The sequence below is a fragment of the Ursus americanus genome, chromosome 1 (genome assembly GCF_024610735.1).
Source record: "Ursus americanus isolate L20-20 chromosome 1, mUrsAme1.1.p, whole genome shotgun sequence".
NCBI classification, from domain to species: Eukaryota; Metazoa; Chordata; class Mammalia; order Carnivora; family Ursidae; genus Ursus; species Ursus americanus.
The window spans coordinates 93,639,029-93,657,417 of NC_142127.1; the positions used below are offsets into that span (position 1 = coordinate 93,639,029).

General features: G+C 45.8%; 1 protein-coding gene across 1 annotated transcript in view; it reads right to left on the reverse strand.

The window, feature by feature from the left end:
- The window catches only part of AP1S3 (adaptor related protein complex 1 subunit sigma 3), a 53,689-nt gene extending 39,901 nt beyond the window's left edge, over nt 1-13,788 (reverse strand). Inside the window, 3 exon segments of the mRNA XM_045775296.2 lie at nt 12,787-12,816; nt 12,819-12,996; nt 13,568-13,788. Coding sequence (XP_045631252.2) covers nt 12,787-12,816; nt 12,819-12,996; nt 13,568-13,788 — 429 coding nt within the window.
- Nucleotides 13,789-18,389: the final 4,601 nt, after the last annotated feature.

An 18,389-nucleotide genomic window follows, 5' to 3' on the forward strand; every position in this document is an offset into this window, starting at 1 on the left:
CAAAGTATTCCACGTGACAATGATATTTATCAACAAGAACGACCCATTCCATGGCGGGCACGGTTTGGGGTGCATTTACACATATTATATGTTGAGTCCACATACTTAGGTGATGTATCATATTGAAGATAAAAGAAATTAAGTTGTTGACACTTAAAAGACTTTTCTGGAATCATCAAGATATAGGTGGCAGGGCTAGGTAGTGCTTTCAGATTAGGATTCTATACCTTTACAATAAATGCCCAAGGTTTAAGATAATTTAAAAGGGAGAGGGGTGTTGGTAGACTTCTTAAAATTCTATGCAAAATTTTAGATTTATGAGCACTTGCTCTAGGGAATAGGTTCAGAAATTTTCACAGATTTTCAAAAGGGTTCTTACCGCAGAAAACTTGAAGAACCGCCAGCATGGTACTTTATACATGCTACATTCATTAACGTGACTTTATTTCATTGTCACAGATTTAAGCTTCAGCCATAGGTCCACAGTTTAACGCTATTGTAATTGCCATTAAAGTAACTTCAAGGCTTATTACTTGATCGTGAACCTGACCTCCGCTCAAATCTCATTATACGATTCCTTGCCGGGCCCCTTCTACTCTCAGTGTGAGTGATGAAGGGTGGATGATGAAATAAACATGCATTGGCCAAAGGGCTTCTACTCTCTACCTGGTGATTCCAACTCCCAAGCAAAAGCAGCACAAGGAGCACCAGACCACACCCTGCACTGGCCTGGCCCACTGGGGGGCCATCACAGTCCGCCATGCATCGACAGGGCTGAAGATGGACTTAACATCTTCAATCTTGAACACCTGTTTCTCTTTGATTAGACCTTCCAAACAGCATGAACTGTTTTTTTGTTTGTTTGTTTGTTTGTTTGTTTGTTTGTTTGTTTTTAAGGGAGAATACAACAAATGTTTTGGGATCACTTTCGCTGGAAATAACCATTCTTCACATCACCCAATAGAGAAACTGGCAATGTTAGAAAAATACACTCTATTTTCTCACTTCTTTTCCTTGCACAACATTTTAAAATTCAGAAATCAAATCTAATTTTGGCAATGTGTAGCTACAGAAAAAAACAAAGTCATTGGCACCCATAAATGTGTGACTTGGCAGTAAAACTGATATTTAATTATAAATCTTTCAATGATGTTATTAAAAAAATACCACCCCAAGATGCATTGGTCAATTCTATCTCAATAAAACTGGGGAGAAAAAAGATGCTTTGTAAAGAAAAGGAAGTCTTAGTCTGTTTATGAATGTCTTATTTCGCAGTTAATAAAAAAGAACTTTACACCTTTTTGGGTCACTTTGGCTCAAGGTCTAAAATTTTTAGCTTCCACAGTCAAGACTCTAGTACAGAATATAATTCTAAATTGGAAGTGTATTATGTTGTAGATATTTGCTAAAAATATAAGGATTATTGCAAAGCTATTCTGTTCTTTGAACACTTACTGATAAAATACATTTACATTAACTAGCTATACGAAGGAGCTCAGGAAAATCGGATTTAAAGGCTGGTTTTATTAAAAATTCTTAATGTCTCTGTGTTAGCAAGATTTAGTGTGGTCTTTAAAATATCAGCATTTTGACCCTGAAATTGATTTACATGGGGCAGAGATGGCGCCAATGCAAATTTTATTGGGATAATGTTTGCTAAGCTCGTTCCTCCAAAAATTACTTTCTACCATGATTTAAAAGACACTTTTGATATTGATTTTACTCATAAATATGGATAAACATCACTTAATCAGACAAGCCCATTATTTCAAAGAAGGGCACTTTGAAAAACTTTTTTTTTCTCAGAACAAAAGTTATTTATTTTGCAACTGACAAAAGGAGAAGTCTTTTCCAAAGCTCTACAAAAGGCACCAAAGCTGAAGTTTTCACATCCAGTCTCGTATGTTTCAAAATGTTTTATTTTTAAGTAAGTGTAATGCTTGAATTTTAATAAGTATTGACATATAGTTGCTCAATAAATATTTACTGCCTGAAATTTGTTTTAAAATGATCATAGGTGGGATGTCTGGGTGACTCAATCGTTAAGCCTCTGCCTTCAGCTGAGGTCATGATCCCAGAGTCCTGGGATCGAGTCCCGTGTCTGGCTCCCTGCTCAGCGGGGGAGACTGCTTCTCCCTCTGCTTGCTGCTTCCCCTGCTTGCGCGCGCTCTCATTTTCTCTCTCTCTCTCTCTGACAAATAAATAAATAAAATCTTTAAAAAAATAAAATAAAATGATCATAGGCAAAGATAGGTTCAAGTTCTTCTGAGAAATGGGTGTTGTTGTTCAACTTACCTAATACAAAGAAGATGAACATAAAACTACATTTTTAACACCTCAAATCAGTAACATTCGTATGGGTACATACTACCCTCCACCATCCAAAAATACGCAGAGGAACAGGGATTTAGTTTAGGTGTTTGTCCCAAGCAGGGCCTGTCACACCACTCATAGTCCACATCTATGAAATGACAGTGCTGGACAGAAGACAAAAAAGCCAGACCTTCCTGGACCGTCCTCCAGATGAATGACACGGAGAAAATCTCCTGTCTTTCAACATCCTCCACCAAAGTACTCCACTTCTTCTTGCACACTAGATATCTGGGTATTTTGGGTGTGTGTATGCATGTATGTTTTCCAAACTCGTTCCCCCACGCACCCATGCCAATGGGCTTGTGGGCCCTGAGGCACCTCCTGCTGGGACCCACCTTACCACCTGTCTCCTCCTCTCTGCCCATGTCTGAAATATGCTCCTCGTGGAAGCAGGTCCGTAACATCCTTTCAGGACCCCTCTCAAAATCTCCACTTCCCTATGAACCCCAGCCCCTGCTGGCCACATCTTCATTTTCAACCGTCTTCGAAGAAACCCACAGTTCAGGGTAGCATACAAGCTGCTCTATTTATATGCCCCCCCCAAATGGGATCAGAAGCATTATCAATTCTGTTTCCTTTATAGCTCTTCATAAGCTCCTATTCCGAGTTTAGACCACAGTAGGTATGCAGTAAATGTGTACCTAAAGCAAAACGATAATGCTATGCTTTCTTTACACTTGACCTGACCGAGGCCAAAACTGCACTCACGACCATGCCTAGACTCTGTAAACAAACAGACGTGTGAGCAGCGCAATGACTCACTATCTACTTACGCGTACTCTGTGTTGGTGTGGCCATCATTCCTTCAGGCCAGCTGTGGACGTGAAAATTCCACCTGCGGGCTGCAGTGAGGACAAGCCCAACTCTCACCAACAGCAACACAAGGACACACAGCTCAACAACTGAGCATCAGGCCAGCCCTGCCACTGATTCTGAGACATTCAGAAAATAGTGTATTTTGGGCTTGGAGAGGCAGAGGATTTTCTTGTGGCTCATAACAGACTGGGAGAGCCAGAAAGGATTTTTAAGAGTATGCCTCAGGTCCCTGCTTGCTGCTTGCTTCATGGGACAGCAAAAACAGGCCTGGGGAGGTAGGGGAGTGGTGAACGTCACGGCTATTGGCTTAGCCGGGTGACGACCCTGAGTCCCCTTATTTCCAGGGCAGCCATCCTTCCAAGTGTTATCCTCTTCTGTCTTTCTAGTGATGTCTGTCTTACGCCGCCATTAAAATGACCTTTTCTTCTTGAAACATACATGAAAGTGGTAGAAGAATGTTTGGGGACAGACATGCAGGATAGTGAGGGAAAGAACAGCCAATGGTATTTTAGAGGTACACAAGGGAACTAACGCTCGGGACAAAACACACACACCCCCTCTCTTAAATCCACCTGCAATTTCAGTAACACTGTACCTTGGCCGCTACGAAGGCAACTCATCTCCAAAACCAAGCAGTGGAGTGAAGGTGTGAAGTGAGGCTGCTCCTGACTTTGGACAAGCCTCAAGCTACTTTTGACCCATTTGCCCAAGTGCTTGAGAAAGGTATTAACATCTTTTCACCTCTAAAATTAAAAGCAAAAACAAAAAAGTTTCTCCCTCTGAACTTTCTGGAAAATCCACTTGTGAGAAGTCTCATTCCCAGATGATACCAGATGAATCCTGTCCTAGTGGGGTTGATGGGAGAGCAAAGTTAGACAAGGGGGCCTCAACGAGAAACCAGGCTCTCCTCCAGCATTTGCATTTCCTTATAACTGCCTGTCGTTACGGTCTGCTTATCAACCCCGTCCACTCACACGCACACCCAGCGCACGCACGGTTTGCTCTCTTCTGAAAAGCTGAAGGCAGGATAGCCCTGCCCTTCTGGACTCAGTCCCGTGCCTCTCTCTCCCTCCCATGAGCCCCTCCCAAGTCCTGCTCTGCGGAATTCCTGCAGCAATGACATAATCTGAACAACAAACATTGGTGCTTAATGATCCACTCCCACACTCATCCAGATTTACGGTGCATGTGAGAAATTTCTTCCCGACAATACAAGTTTCTTATAATCAAGAAACAGATCTTCCACTTGTGGGTTTTTCTTTTCTAATAACCTCCCCAGTTAAGAGCTCAAAGAGGAAAACAAGTGAGGGAAAAAAAAAAAAAAAAAAAAAACCTGAGAAGTGATTCACATATTATTTCTTCATTTATCACTTCGTCTGGACAGAGTAATCAATTTGGAATATACCAACAACACTGGTTAATCATTGAATTTTTGTCTCATAGTAAATACTCCTCTAATTAGGTTTTTCTCCTGGAGTCTTCTGAGAGGCAGACTGGACTTTGGTTCTGTTTCAAATCATTTGAGGAGCAAGGAAATACTGGAAATAGTAGACATTCCAGGCAACTTTCATTATGACTTTGAAGTCGAACGAAACATTAATAACTTGGGACCCTATTCATGTTTCATAGTGATGCTTATTTAATCTTTCTTAATGTGAATTTTTTTTGTGATTGAGAACAACTTAGTTTGAGAGGCTATGCTTACTAGGCTAACCTCAGTACCCTGCCTGGTAATGATCACTTAAATGTTAAGAACTTTCATTTTCTTCCTACCGCAGCCTACCCAGCACTCATTAAAAATCTGTCCCCGGGGCCTTTATACCTGGACAACGATGTCTACAGCCTGAACAAAACTTGTCAGGAGGCGGGAGATGGCACATCCATCACCCTCCTTCAAAGTTCAGGTTCAATCTGAAAGATGGATCTGCCTGGTTATACAGTCAACTCCCCCCTTCCCCCTTACTATTTTACCAAGACTGTTGGTGTAGATTATCTGAATCCTTAAAGTATGGAAGTCATGAGGCCAAATACACTTTGAAAGGTAGGATTCATATGCCACGTACCAGAATGGAGGACTTGGCTTCTTAGTAAAGAAACTGAAAGTACTTGTCTAAGAAATAAAAGAAAAATGTCCTAGACATACGCTGGGTTTTGAACCACACTGGAAAAACACTGTGATCTTACGATAACCCTTACCTTCTCCCACCTCCCCAGTGTTTACAGTCTAGGATACTTTGTTTCTTTAGTTCATTGGTTCAAATAAGTTCCCTAGGGGGAGAAAAAAAAAAACAACTTATGAACCATTTTTAAACATTTTGCGAGTTTTTTTCCAGTTTCTCTTAAAAATAACCTAGCTAACGTTGATGGAATGCGTTCTAGGTGCCAGGCCTCGCGCAAAGGGCTTGAGCGGGATTATCTTGTTTGATCTTCAGGTAAATTGAGGAAGTAGGCCCAGTGTGAGAGGGATAAGCGAAGTGCTCAAGATCACAGAGCTTACATGCAGGGCCTGGGCTGTCTGCCTCATCTTATTCTCTTACTGGACACACTGCCCTGACATCTGACACCGCCCTCCGCCAGCGGCTCCAGGGGGGGAAAGCTGGGCAAAACGCCCTGTGTGTCACTTCCACAGGGAACCAGTCACTAAATATTTACACAACAAAGATGTGTCTTCCAACAGCATGTCCTGTCCCCCGATGAAATTCTGACACTTCTCTTAAAAGCAACATTTTTCCCAAGTCTTTTCTAGCTTCACCTGCATAATGAAAAGTTGATTTTTTTTTTCTTTTTTCTTTTCTTTAAGGACAGCAAGGGGAGCTGGGGGTGTGAAGCAGACACTGAAATTGGGGGCAGAACAGTTCAGTGATAATCAGAATCTGATGCCACATTTGATAGGGCCTTCTGGACTTTTTCAGGGACATGACTTCTTAATCTCGCTGGAATGTTTGGCTCTGTATTGAATGCAGAGAGGCCAACCCCAGGTGATCTGACAGCCATCTCTGTATTTTAATCGTTGAGTCCTAGGAAGTGAGTAGAAAACATTCTACATTGTTACCAAAGGTTTTCGGAGTCTCTGAAATGAGAAAGATGAATCACATTTTCCCCCTCGGTTATTCTCAAGTCTCATATGAAAGCAAGGTACAAACAGGAATCTCAGAAGTCTGGCCAAGAGTCCAAGTTAGAGAAAGCCTCTGTGTGTGTGTGTGTGTGTGTGTGTGTGTGTGTGTGTGTGTGTGTGTGTATTTTCAGGGAATTTCTGCTTCCATCCCAATTCCAGACACATCTAACCTTAAGAAGTTACAAAAATAGGGGAAAACAAAACAGAGTTTTGCTGGAGAAGTAATATAAATGACACAATTTTTAAAAAGTCATTTTTTATGTAATTTAGAAGATATGACATTCAAATGGAGGAAACTGAATGGTCTAATAGAACATACAATAAAAAGTGAAACTTCATCACAGCAGATGCTTAGAGCCCTTCCCAGAAAGAATCACTGTTTCTTGCATATCCTCCTAGAAGTTCCCAGTTTCTATATGGGTGTATCTGCCTTATTTTACACAAATGGGGAGCTATGTACAGGATTTACATTGACAAAGGATACCACACCCAGATTTTTAGGGCAAACCTGGGAGGGGCTGGGGAAGCCGTTACGTATGCGGACATGGACAAAGGCAATGCCTGGGAGAAGGATATGGATCCTGAATTCTTTGTCCAGCCAGAACTGGTTCAGGAAGTGACCAAGGGCCAGCTGAGTCGCTGGATGAAGGGACCCTCCTCCTCTGGCCACAAAGGGCTGAAATGGCAGGGCCTGACATAGCCACCAAGCCCAGGACTGCTCCCAATTCCACATGCCCCGACAGGTCCCCACATCACCCGCCTCAGAAATGTCTGCAAATTCCACGAAGTAAAAATGAGATGATGATTTACCAATGCTTTGCAATATCTTCTTCTGTGTAATTGATACAAAATATTTAGAAAGTTTAGAGAACTTCCCACCAAGAACATGGGCTCCCGAACAGCATGAGCAACCTCTGGGTTGTTTCCATGAACTAACCTCACGGCTAGTTTCCATGAACCCAGAGTCTTTACCTGGGTCCCTGAGTTTGGAAGGATCCTAGACTTGGTTTAATGCTCTGCAGTCATCTAGAAATTCTCAATAATTTTCAAACAAGGGATCCTACATTTTCATTTTCTATTGGGTGCCACAAATTATACAGCCAGTCCTACCTGAAGCACTGTCTGGCATAGGGCAGGTGTCCAATTCATTTGTCGAATATAGTGAATTAATGGAAGTTACCTTAGAACACAGGTCAACAAACCATAGCCAACAGCTCAATTCTGGCCCTCCACCTGCTTTTATAAATAAAGCTTTATTAAAACATATCCACACCCATTAGCATCTTGTCCATGACTTCTTTCACTCTATAACAGAAGAGTTAAGTGACAATGATAGAGACTATAGGACCAATAAAGCCTAAAATACTTCCAACCCAGCACTTTACAGAAAAAATTTTCTGATCCCTGCTTTAGAGCACCAGCTCAACTTTTTCTACCCAAATAACTGAAACAGCAGAAAAGGCAGGAAGCTTTGTGAGATGAAGCATGCTAATCTTTTTTTTTTTTTTAAAGATTTTATTTATTTGACAGAGAGAGAGACAGCCAGAAAGAGAGGGAACACAAGCAGGGGAGTGGGAGAGGAAGAAGCAGGCTCCCAGTGGAGCAGGGAGCCCGATGTGGGGCTCGATCCCAGGACTCTGGGATCACGCCCTGAGCCAAAGGCAGACGTGAAGCATGCTAAACTTAAGCACCTAGCCATAAACAAGCTATTTCCTAGGTTTTTATCTTGAAAGTCTGTATGAATTTTGTATCTTGGACCCAAATGCATTCGCGTTTTTGTGTAGAGAAGTTCTTTAATCTGAAATGATCTGTAGAAGTCACGTTCATTCCTTACTGTCCCTCTACAAGAATGAGTAGAAGCATGGCAGCTTGCAAGCCATGGCCTTAGTTTCCCCCTCTTTAATGGCCCAGTGTGGAAAGAAGGTTACTGTAGCATTTACGTATCCACTGAACCCCACCACACACCGGTCATTTCTTCCCAGCCCTGAAGTCTTGCTAGAAAAGATCCAACAAGGACATTAAAATATGGAATCCTGAGTGCCCTTCTTGACCGAACATACGTAGGTCTATGCCCCATCACACGGAGAGACTAGCGAACGCTTGTATTCTTTTCCCCCAGGCACTTTCCAGAAACTCGTTAGAGAGAGTCATTTCAGATCTGAGGTCTCAGACTTGGGACTCTGTCAGAGATTTTTCAAAGGCCAGCTTCCTCATGATAGTCAATGGCATTTCATTTCTAACATAAATCATTTGCAGCACTCCTTTATCATAGTTAAAATTCACAATTTATCCTGCCATCAGGAGCCACATAATAAGCACATTTTCTCCAGCTGGTCAGGATGCTGGTGAGACAGGTCAGGGCAGCCCTGAGAGGATTCAACAGGCTTTGCCTCTGGTTCCTGTGTGCATTCTCTCTCATATCACAGAATCTGGGGGATCCGGGTGGTCAAAAGGAAGTTTGTCCTGGGTAAATGGCTAGGATACTCTAGGGAAAACAAAGAATTCCATCAGAGAAGAACAAGATAGACCAGAAAGGAGACTTTCTGAGAGGCAAGTAAGGGTCCCAGGAAAGAAGTTATCCCAGTGAAATCTCGGACCACTGGGAGAACCTCTGGCCATTGTAACTACAAAATAATATCGAAGGAATGAGTCATGGAGATAACCAAAACTGCTTATCTCTGGGGACTCTTCAAGGAGTTTTCTGTTGTTTGTGTTGGGGGGTGGAGTGGGGAGGAGGGGTAGCTTTATCTATTCTGTCTTAGTCGATAATGAAATCATTCAAGGGACGCGAAAGGACACACACTGCAAATGCCCTGTGGCAACTACAAATCAGCTGACCATTTCCTTCCAGCTGCTGTTCGTAAAATGCCAGGTAAGGCCTGTAACCTGTTGATGGTATTTGCCGCAGAAGCCGGTAATGGGAACTCAGAAGTAACAATCCCGGCGAGGGGTAAATACAAGTCTCACTGGTGTTGTTGGGAAACCTTGGGGAAGGGCTGTCGTGGTTTACCCTCTGGGGACAACTGAACACCACAGAGGGACATTTCCCTCCCGTATTCCCAACCCCCTCTACTCTACACTCACCCCCGGCCAGCAGCCCAAACCGGGCCTCAGAGCAGGCAGGCGCTCATTGCTCTAACAGACTACTTCACCCTCAAACTGGGCCTTAAACTGCCAGAGTAACTACACACTTATTACAATTCACTTAAGCCTGGGACAATTACACTGATCTACTGGGTGAGGAGGAGGGGATCATAGCAGGATCTATAGGTTCCGGGTCAGACTTCTCCCCCCTCACCCTCCGCAACTCCTCTTCACCCTTCCTGTTTGCACGTAACACAATGAGATGAGGATGAACATGGGCAACTTTGAATGACCTGATTTAGGAGAAGAAGCATTCATGCTGTTTCAAGCTAACATCAATGCTCATAAAGAAACGGCTTCACAGTTCAGCTTGGGAAGGTCTCTCTCTCTCTCTCTCTCTCAAGGAAGATTTAAAATCATACCAAAGAAATCTGTGATTTTTTCTTTTTTTTAGTGGAAGTCTCTCTCACTTTAGATAAACAGCATACACGATGAGAATTGGTTCTGCAGCACAAGAAGATGATGGTTCCTATTTCAAAAAACCAGTCACCGTTTGAGTTTCTTTCAGTGAGTGATTCCTCTGTTTTGTTGACTATGTGGTTTTGAAAGTCACTTCAACTTTCCAAAAGCATGAAGACTACATAAAGCAAAGTCGACTTGCATTTTTACTAAAGGTGTCCCCAAAGCTTTTCAAATGTCACCAAGTCCCCACTGCCAACTTCTTACAAGAAAACAGAATAAAGAAACAAAAAGAAAGAAAGAAAGAAAGAAAATCCTCCTCCTTCCATCAACACTGTCAACCATTCAGTACTAAACTCTTCCCACTAAGATGTTTAAATACACTGGGCTCAGAAACCGCGGGAATCCCTGAAACACAGTAACCCTACATTGTTTTCCATGGCAGAGGTTTCAAAAACAAAGACAGGGTGCAGAAGTACAAAACTGATTCAAATAAGATAATCCAGATACAAACACAGTCCTGAGATTCAGGACGTATGAAGTCTTAGTGCTAGACATGCGGACCACCCGCACAAGGGAATGAAGAACCATTTCTGGTGGAGAGGCAGCAGGTGGGACGTTGTAAGCATCTTCCAGGTTCCTAGAGTAAGAGCTGGCAAGAGTCAGGAACGGAGCAGGAGAAAGACAGGGAGTCACCAAGTGGCCCTCGCCAAAAAGCCAAAGCTGCTGGGCAACGGGGCGGGGTGGTGTCACCTCGTGGCAGGAAGAACAGAGGAGATGCCCCAGTCCCTGAGCTCTTACAGAGGGCAAAGCTGCTCTAAATGCATTCGCTTGCATTAACTCACAGAGCCTGTCTCTGACCCCCTTACACTCTTAAAAATAGGTAGCCCCCAAGACCTTTTATGTATGTAGGTTGTCTCCATTGGTAGGTACTGTAATATACATTTAATGGGAAAAAATTTTTAGATATTTACTAATTCATTTTAAGTAGTATTACACATTAAGAGAAATATCTTTTTCACGAAGTCACAATATTTTCCAAAGTAAAAAAAGAAAAAAAAAATTGTGAGAAGAGTGGCGCAGGTTTACAATTCTTCAAATCTCTTTGACGACCGACTCAATAGGAGGTGGCTGGACTCTCCGAGGGGCTTCTGCATTCAAACTGTCACGCTATCTCAGCGCATGTCAGTTTCAAGCAAACTCCACAGACAGTCACGTAGGAATGAGTGTGAAAAAGGCAGATAATATCATAGTGCTATTATGAACTATTATGAAAATACTTGGGTCTTGTGGACCTCTGAAAAGTTTTAGGGACTCCTTAAGTTCCTCAGACTGCACTTGGAGAACCCCTTCTTATTATCCCCATTTCACAAACGAGCAAACCGGCACAAAGCGGTCAAGGGGGCTGTCCAAGGCCACACTGCTGAACAGATCAGAGCAGGTAAAACGCAAAGAGCATAACACCTTCATCTGGTTGCTACAAGGATTGCCTGAGACGGTGAATGGAAAGGGCTGAGCATCCCGTGTGGCCCAGCAGAAGTGCTCAGTAATAACATGAACACTTCTGTTAGGCAAGGCCTGGTGGAAAAGCTAGGGAAACTTCACACATTTCTGATTACCTGTTTATATGACATCACAAGGAAAAAGAAAACTCCACAGCGAGCGCTGTCTAGAGCAAGGATCCTGCCCCAGCTCTCGGGATGGAAGTAGCATTTTGCTACTCAGAATTTCCAGGGCCTTATTCCATCCTCCATTAGGTAAATGATAATGGCGAGCTAGGCACACTGTCACCATGTTCCTTGGGAAACCTGAGCAAGCCAACAGAACTGCTCCATTATTTACAGCCTCCTTTTTGCATGGTGCTGTACTTACAAGGAAGGAACCCTCAACAAACTACCAGGGCACCTCAAGTCTGTGCAACCAAACCTCCTCTGGGAACCCGCATCTGTGGCCTTTCCGTCCAGGGGCTCAGCACCCCGCTGCTGTCCTTGTCCACCAACGTTCTGAACCCACAGGCCCTCCTGCTCCTGCCTGAGGAGGGCCCTCCAGCCCTCACAGTGCAGGTCACTTCTGTTCCTGCTTACATTTGGGAGGTGAGCTCACCTGGGGAAGTGGGGCCCTCACACTCTCAGAACAGTAGCCCTGGACTGAAGGCACTGGAAGGGGTGCCTGCGACAGTCTTTACCCCAGTGCATGCTAGGATCTCTCAGCTGGGGCACTGAAACTGGTCTCCTTGTGTCTGCGTTGACACCCCTCCTCACACACACCCCAGTCCACTCTCTGCCAACAGCCAGAGGCATTTTTTTCAGTGTAGAAGGGATGAGGTCTGTTATCTTGCTAAAAGGCTCCCAAGGCTCAATTCTGTTGGAATGAAACCCGAACTCCTTAACTTGGCTTCTAGGACCTGCTTCAAGGGCTCTGGCCTCTGTCCGTCTTTCTGCTACAAGCAAGGGTTTCTTCTCTGGGCCTTTGCTCCGTCCGCGCCCACTAGGGCAGCGCCCCTTCAGGACCTCCAAAAGCTCAGATGTCACCTCCCCCAAGAGGCCTTTCCCGCAGTCCTCCCTAGAGGTGCCCCCCCCCCCCCATCCGGTGGTAGCGGGGACTTCGGAGCACACACTCGCGGAGGTAACCTTTACTTTCCCGGTAGACGACTCGTCTCCCCGCGTCCGCAGCCTCCCCGGAGAGTGTAAGCCCCCCGCCAGCACAGGTCCGCCTGGTCCCCCGCGACACCCGGAGCCTGGCCTCGTGCCCGGCACAGACGACGCGCACAGCGAACGAGCGAATGAATGAAGGAGCCGCGCCGGTGGCCGAGGGAGTCCCGGACGGCTTCCGGCGGCGGGACCGCAGACGCGCGCGGACCGGACCCGGCGGCGGCTCCCCCTACCCCACCCCCGGCCGCCGCAGATGCCTCCCGCGGCGCGCGCTCCCGGGTCACTCACCATGGTGGCCGGGCGTCCGCCGCCCCCGCCCGCCGAGGAGCGAGCGGCGAGTGGCGAGCGCGGTGGTCACGAGGGCGCGAGGCGAGCGCAGGAGCCGGCGCGGCTGACAGGTGAGGTGCCCGCCTCAGACCATGGCTGCTTCCCACAATGCCCTCGAACTGAAAGTTTGCAGACTCCTCCCCGCGCTCCTCCCCTCTCCCTCCTACCCCTCTGCCTCCGGCTCCTCGCCCTCCTCCCCCGCTTTCTCCCTCCCCTCCCTCCTCCACTTCCCCCTCTCCCTCCTCCATCTTCTCCTCTGCCTCCTCCACCTCCGCCTCTCCGCCACTCTCCCCGCCCCGCGCCGCTGCTCTCCCAGCCCAGCGCCCCGCAGGCGGCAGCAGGTGCACAGGCACCTGCGTGCGCCTCCGCACCCCGGGCGCTGGGAAGCGCTAAGGAGGGAGCCCCGAGGGGACTGCTTTCCTGATTCTGCCCTGGGAACGTGTCACTCATTTATTTGAGAAACGTGTATCTGCCCTGGCACTTGCGAATACACTTAGGGAAAGTGGCAAGAGGCGGGCTCGACCTAAACCGCGAAGGGAAGGAGTGGTTGGCAGATCCGGAACTAGAAGAGGTTACTTGCCCCGATTTCTTTCTTTCTTTATCTCTTTTAACCCTGCAATCCGAGGACATAGATCGTTTTCTACAGGTCTGGTTTTAAGATGTCTTTCCTAAGACTTTGTGCCGTCAAGTCTCCAGTCTCTCTCCTTCTCCACCTGATTTTTCTTAAGTCTAGAGTTTTTACCTGGGACGGTAGAAGTCTCCAGACCCCCAGGTTGTAAGCAGAGTTTTGAGTGTATACATAATGTTCTTTTGGGAGAGTCCGTTGGTGTCATCAAATACCCAAAGAGATCCGTCCCTGGAAGCCAAAATTGGTGGAAGTCCTTCCCAGGATTTACTGTGTAATTTCCGAGGGGTGTGGGCCAGCTGAGGTGATGGGAAACAAGGGATTTTGCGTCCATCCATGCATCCCTGCCACATTTATCAGTGCTTACTCTGTGCCAAGTGCTGCAAAAGGAGATCGGGGTCCAGCTGGGAACAAACAAGCTGCCTTTCTTCTGAAGCTTACAGGCTCTTGTGGGACAACAAATAATAAATAGGTAAATAAATAATAATAATTTGAAATAATTATGAAGTAAGATGAGTGTTAAGTAGGTAAAAAGATTATAAGGAGGGTAAGAACAGGTGGCTGGGATGGGCTCAGGGAAAGCCACATTCATTGAGCTGGGAGATGGGGGCAGGGAAGGCTGCCCTTGAGGCAGTGACCAAAGCCTGGAGGTGAGAAGCCAGTGCTCAGAAGGAAAAGAGGAGAGTTGTCATTTTCAAAAGACCCTAAAGTAGGCGTCTGTGTCTGGACGTAAGTGATAGGAGGTCAGAGTGGTGGCTGGAGCCGGAAGCCGGTGGGTCTTCCCTACTTTGTGGCATCATGAGCACGGACAGCCCCCAAGACAGCCTCGAAGCTCTCTAAGAGCTCACCTCCATGTTGCTACGCACCTCCTGTTGGCCTCCTCCCCAGTGTTGGGGCATCTTCCAGAGGGCTCTGGAAGAGGATACTTAACAATTGTACCCCAGTCAATGGGGTGAGTTTGACTCTTGACAGATGACCCAAAATTTACTATGAAGTTAGGAGAGCTGCTTTCTAAACTTCTAACTGTCACCCCAGGGTACGTTTTCTCCCTCTCTCTGGCCTTTTGACTTTACCCAGTTCAACTCTTACCTTTGTGTGTCTTTTTCATTCTAACTTCAGGGCAGGGCCCAGCCCTGCCCCACCTTGCCTTGCCCGGCCTATGAAAAGCACCCAGAACCCTCTGCTTTAAGGGTTTTATTGCTAGTGCAAAGAGCTGGGGGACTAAAGTTGTGCTCGAAAACTAAAGAAATCTCAGCGCTGTTGCCATGACAGTTCTGTAAAAGATTAAAGCAGGAGAAAGTTCCCTTATAGTGTGGCCCATGGTAGGGAACGTTTGATTCGAAAATGAGGGGAGTTTAACTTAAAAATTATTAGTATCCTTTGCCTTCCCTCACAGCCTTGCTGAGAGGGGCAGTGGAAGCTCTCCTGGCCTTGTGTCCCTAATGCTCTTCCCTCCAGATTCTCCCATTGCACCCAGATCTCTCCCCCACCCACCCACCAGGGCTGGATACTTCACAGAGGTTATCTTATCTGGCTGTAGAGACAGCCTGTAGAGACGGGGGTGCTGTGCCGGTCATCCAGACGAGAGCCTGAGACCAGAGGAAGTGAGGCCAAAGCAGGCACAGAGAGTGAATAGACAGAGCTCGCCTGGTATCAGGGCACCAAGGCTCAAGCTGATTCCCCCTGAGGCCTCACACGGGACAGACCCACTCAGTTCACGTCAATGGGCGGTGAGCCCTGTTTATTCAGAACACCCACGTGTCTCAGAGGAATAACTTGCATTTTTGAGTCTGCATTCCCCTCTCCCATCTTCACTCCCTTTCGAACCCTGCAGCAGGTCTACCAACAATGAGGCTGACCCCAGGGGGCACCCAGAGGCCCTCTAAAAAGGGGCTCCCTGGTCCAATCCTGACGGGGTCTTTGGAGTCAGAATCTGCTGTCCTAGGCAGAGACCAGGGTGCTCCGTGTGCTCCGTGTTTCGGATGCGGTCGTGAGCTGGCGGACGCGATTCTGTGTGTGTACATTTACTCACCACACGCCGGTAATAGAGCCGCTCAAGTTATGAGTTTCACTTCTCACATCACTCCAGAAGGACACAGTAACAGAAGATAGAGAGTATGCGGTGAAAGCCACCACCAACCAGGGAGGGGGAGAAATTAGGGTCCTGATAATAAAGTAACACTGTGATAGTCCATCAACCAAAATACCACCTTTCTAGAAATTGGAAGAGGTCAAGCTACACGTTTTAAAAATAATAGAAGCAAAAAGAGAGGCCCACTTCGAAGGCGTTTTACGTAATGCCACCACGGCAGCACACATCCGTGACCGAACCCGGCCCTCCGCTTCCCCAGTGCCCTCCTCTTCGCGTCCTAACTAATCAGCATCTCCGGTAATCCCTTCTGCAGTGCACAGGAATTCATCTTGTCACGAGGCAACTTTTGGTTTAAGGCCATACACTCTTTAGAAAATCCCTTTTCTTGTCAAAACAGGGCATTTTAATCCCAAGCGGAAAAACCTTATCCACTCTACTTCTAAAGAATATTTCCAGAAAAATTTTCGGTTAGAAATAATAGAGGTTCATTGTAGTTTAGGAAAACCAAGGAAAGTGTTGTAAAATCCCATTCTTCATTCTGCCATCAAGAAATAACCACTGTTATATTTGGTGTAGTTCCTTTCAGATTTGTAATCTATAGAGAGAGAGGAGGGAGAGAGGTCGTTTTTAAAGCAAAAGTTGGAATCCTCTCATATGTACTGTTTTATAGTCTGCTATGGTTTTTTGTTTGTTTGTTCTTGGTTTTTAGTAACGTAGTTATTGAACAAATGTTAATTGAGCATTTGCTGTGTGCCAAGAACCATGCTGGCTACCGGGCATAGAACAGTGAAAAAAGGAGAAACGGTCTCTCTCAAAGTAAGTGCAGAGCGTCATGGGAAAGACAAATACTAAATAAATAATAGCATGCATAAACATACAGTCGATCACAAATGCTGTCAAAGGGGAGGATAAGGTGCTATGCAAACATGGAGTAGAAACTCCCTGTGGGACATGTATTGTTTACCTCTTAAGGATCCATTCCCCCTGCTTCCTGTACTCCCAGGTTAGCTTTGGGACCAAACCCACAGGTGAACTCTTAGTCTAAGGGGTGGCACCTGACCTGCTCCTAGCCAATCAGAGCATTGCATTGTCACAGTGACAATGACTGGTTTAAAATAGGCAATTGCCTGGCGTCAAGTAACCAAGCCCATAGGACTGAATTTCTGGGACATTGTTTGGAATCCACTTGGAGAAGTCTATCCCCTCTTCCTACTGGGTTTGAAGGTGAATGAGGTAGCTGGAGCAGCTGCAGCCATCTGAACACCATGAAGGTTGAGCATCTCCGTGGAGCCAAGGCCAAGGAAATGGGGCCTAAAAGTAGAGAGATAATCAGGTCCAGTGACTTTTTCTGTCCGGAATTGAGCCTGAAACTAACCTTGGGTTTTGCAGCTATCTGAACTAAGTTTGGGTTGTCACAGTTTGGGGTAATTAAGGTGGTTGGGGATGGAAAGGTTTTCCTGAGGACAGGAGGTGTAAGGTGAGATTTGAGGACTGAATCGGGAGTGAAGCTGGCTTGGACCAGGAGGGAGGTGAGGAGCATAATCGAAGCAGAGGGAATAGCATGCACCTGGCCAAGGGGCCTGGAGCAGGAGAAGCTGAAGAATATTAGAAGAAGAAAGCTTGAACGTGGGGAGGAGCAGATCACAGAGAGCCTTGGAGGTCACTTTAGGGGTTTATAATATGAGACCAAGAGATGAGAGACCATTGAAGGCTTACATGCAGAGAATTGTCCAGATTATGTTTTAGAGATGTTTATGAATAATCCCATTTGCTGCAGTGTGGAGAACAGCTCTGGAAGCAGACAAGAGAGGACATAGGGAGACTTTTTTGAGAGCCTTGCAATATTTGAAGTGAGAGATGATATTGTGACTTGGACCAGGATGGTTATAATGGATTTTTAAGAAGATTTTATTTACTTATTTGACAGAGAGAGAGAGTGAGAGAGCACAAGCAGGGGGAGCGGCAGGCAGAGGGAGAGAGAGAAGCAGGCTCTCCGCTGAGCAAGGAGCCCAAGGACCCTGGGATCCCAGGACCCTAGGATCATGACCTGAGATGCTTAACCAACTGAGCCACCCAGGCACCCCTATAATGGATTTTTCACTTCATATTATTTTGTGAGAATTTCTCAACATCAATTTCTAATTTAAAAAAAAAAAGTGATACTCAGAGAACATAGAAATAGCCCATTCTTGCACTATCTGTATTCTATTTCCTTATAACTGATACATAACGGAATTCTTGGAATCTAAGTCCTTACAACTAAATACTGAGATTGCTTCTGGTTTTTATTTGATAAATATCACAATGGAAATCTAGTACACAGAGTTTTGGTCCAAGCTTCTGATTACATCAGGATCAATCCACAACATTCAAATGACTGGTTAAAAGAGTAAACGGTTTTCAGGCCTCTCTCTATGTATACACAGCCATCTAGGAAGATTGTGCCAACACGCTGATACGCATTCACAGCAGTGATAAACGACCGAGGTTAACTCTTGAATTATGAACACATTTCAATATTAACAGAGTTCCAGCTGAGAAAACGCACAACTTGTCTCTCCGGTCTCACTTTACATTCGTGCCCACAGATGTACATAGGCCTTTGGGCCCACGGGCAGGCTCACCAGTCCCCTGGCTGCTCTCTCCTGGAGGAAATATTTTCCACCTTCCCTTCTTGCCTGTCCTTCAGCGACTCCTCCCCTTGCCTCCCTCTCAGCTTCTATTGTGCTGAGAAAGTGGAAGCAATCAGAACAGAACTTCCTCATCCTTAAAACACCAAATGGCTTCGGGCGTTCCCCCACCTCTGTCACTCGCTCACCCTCCTGTGACCACCCTGACAGCCAGCCC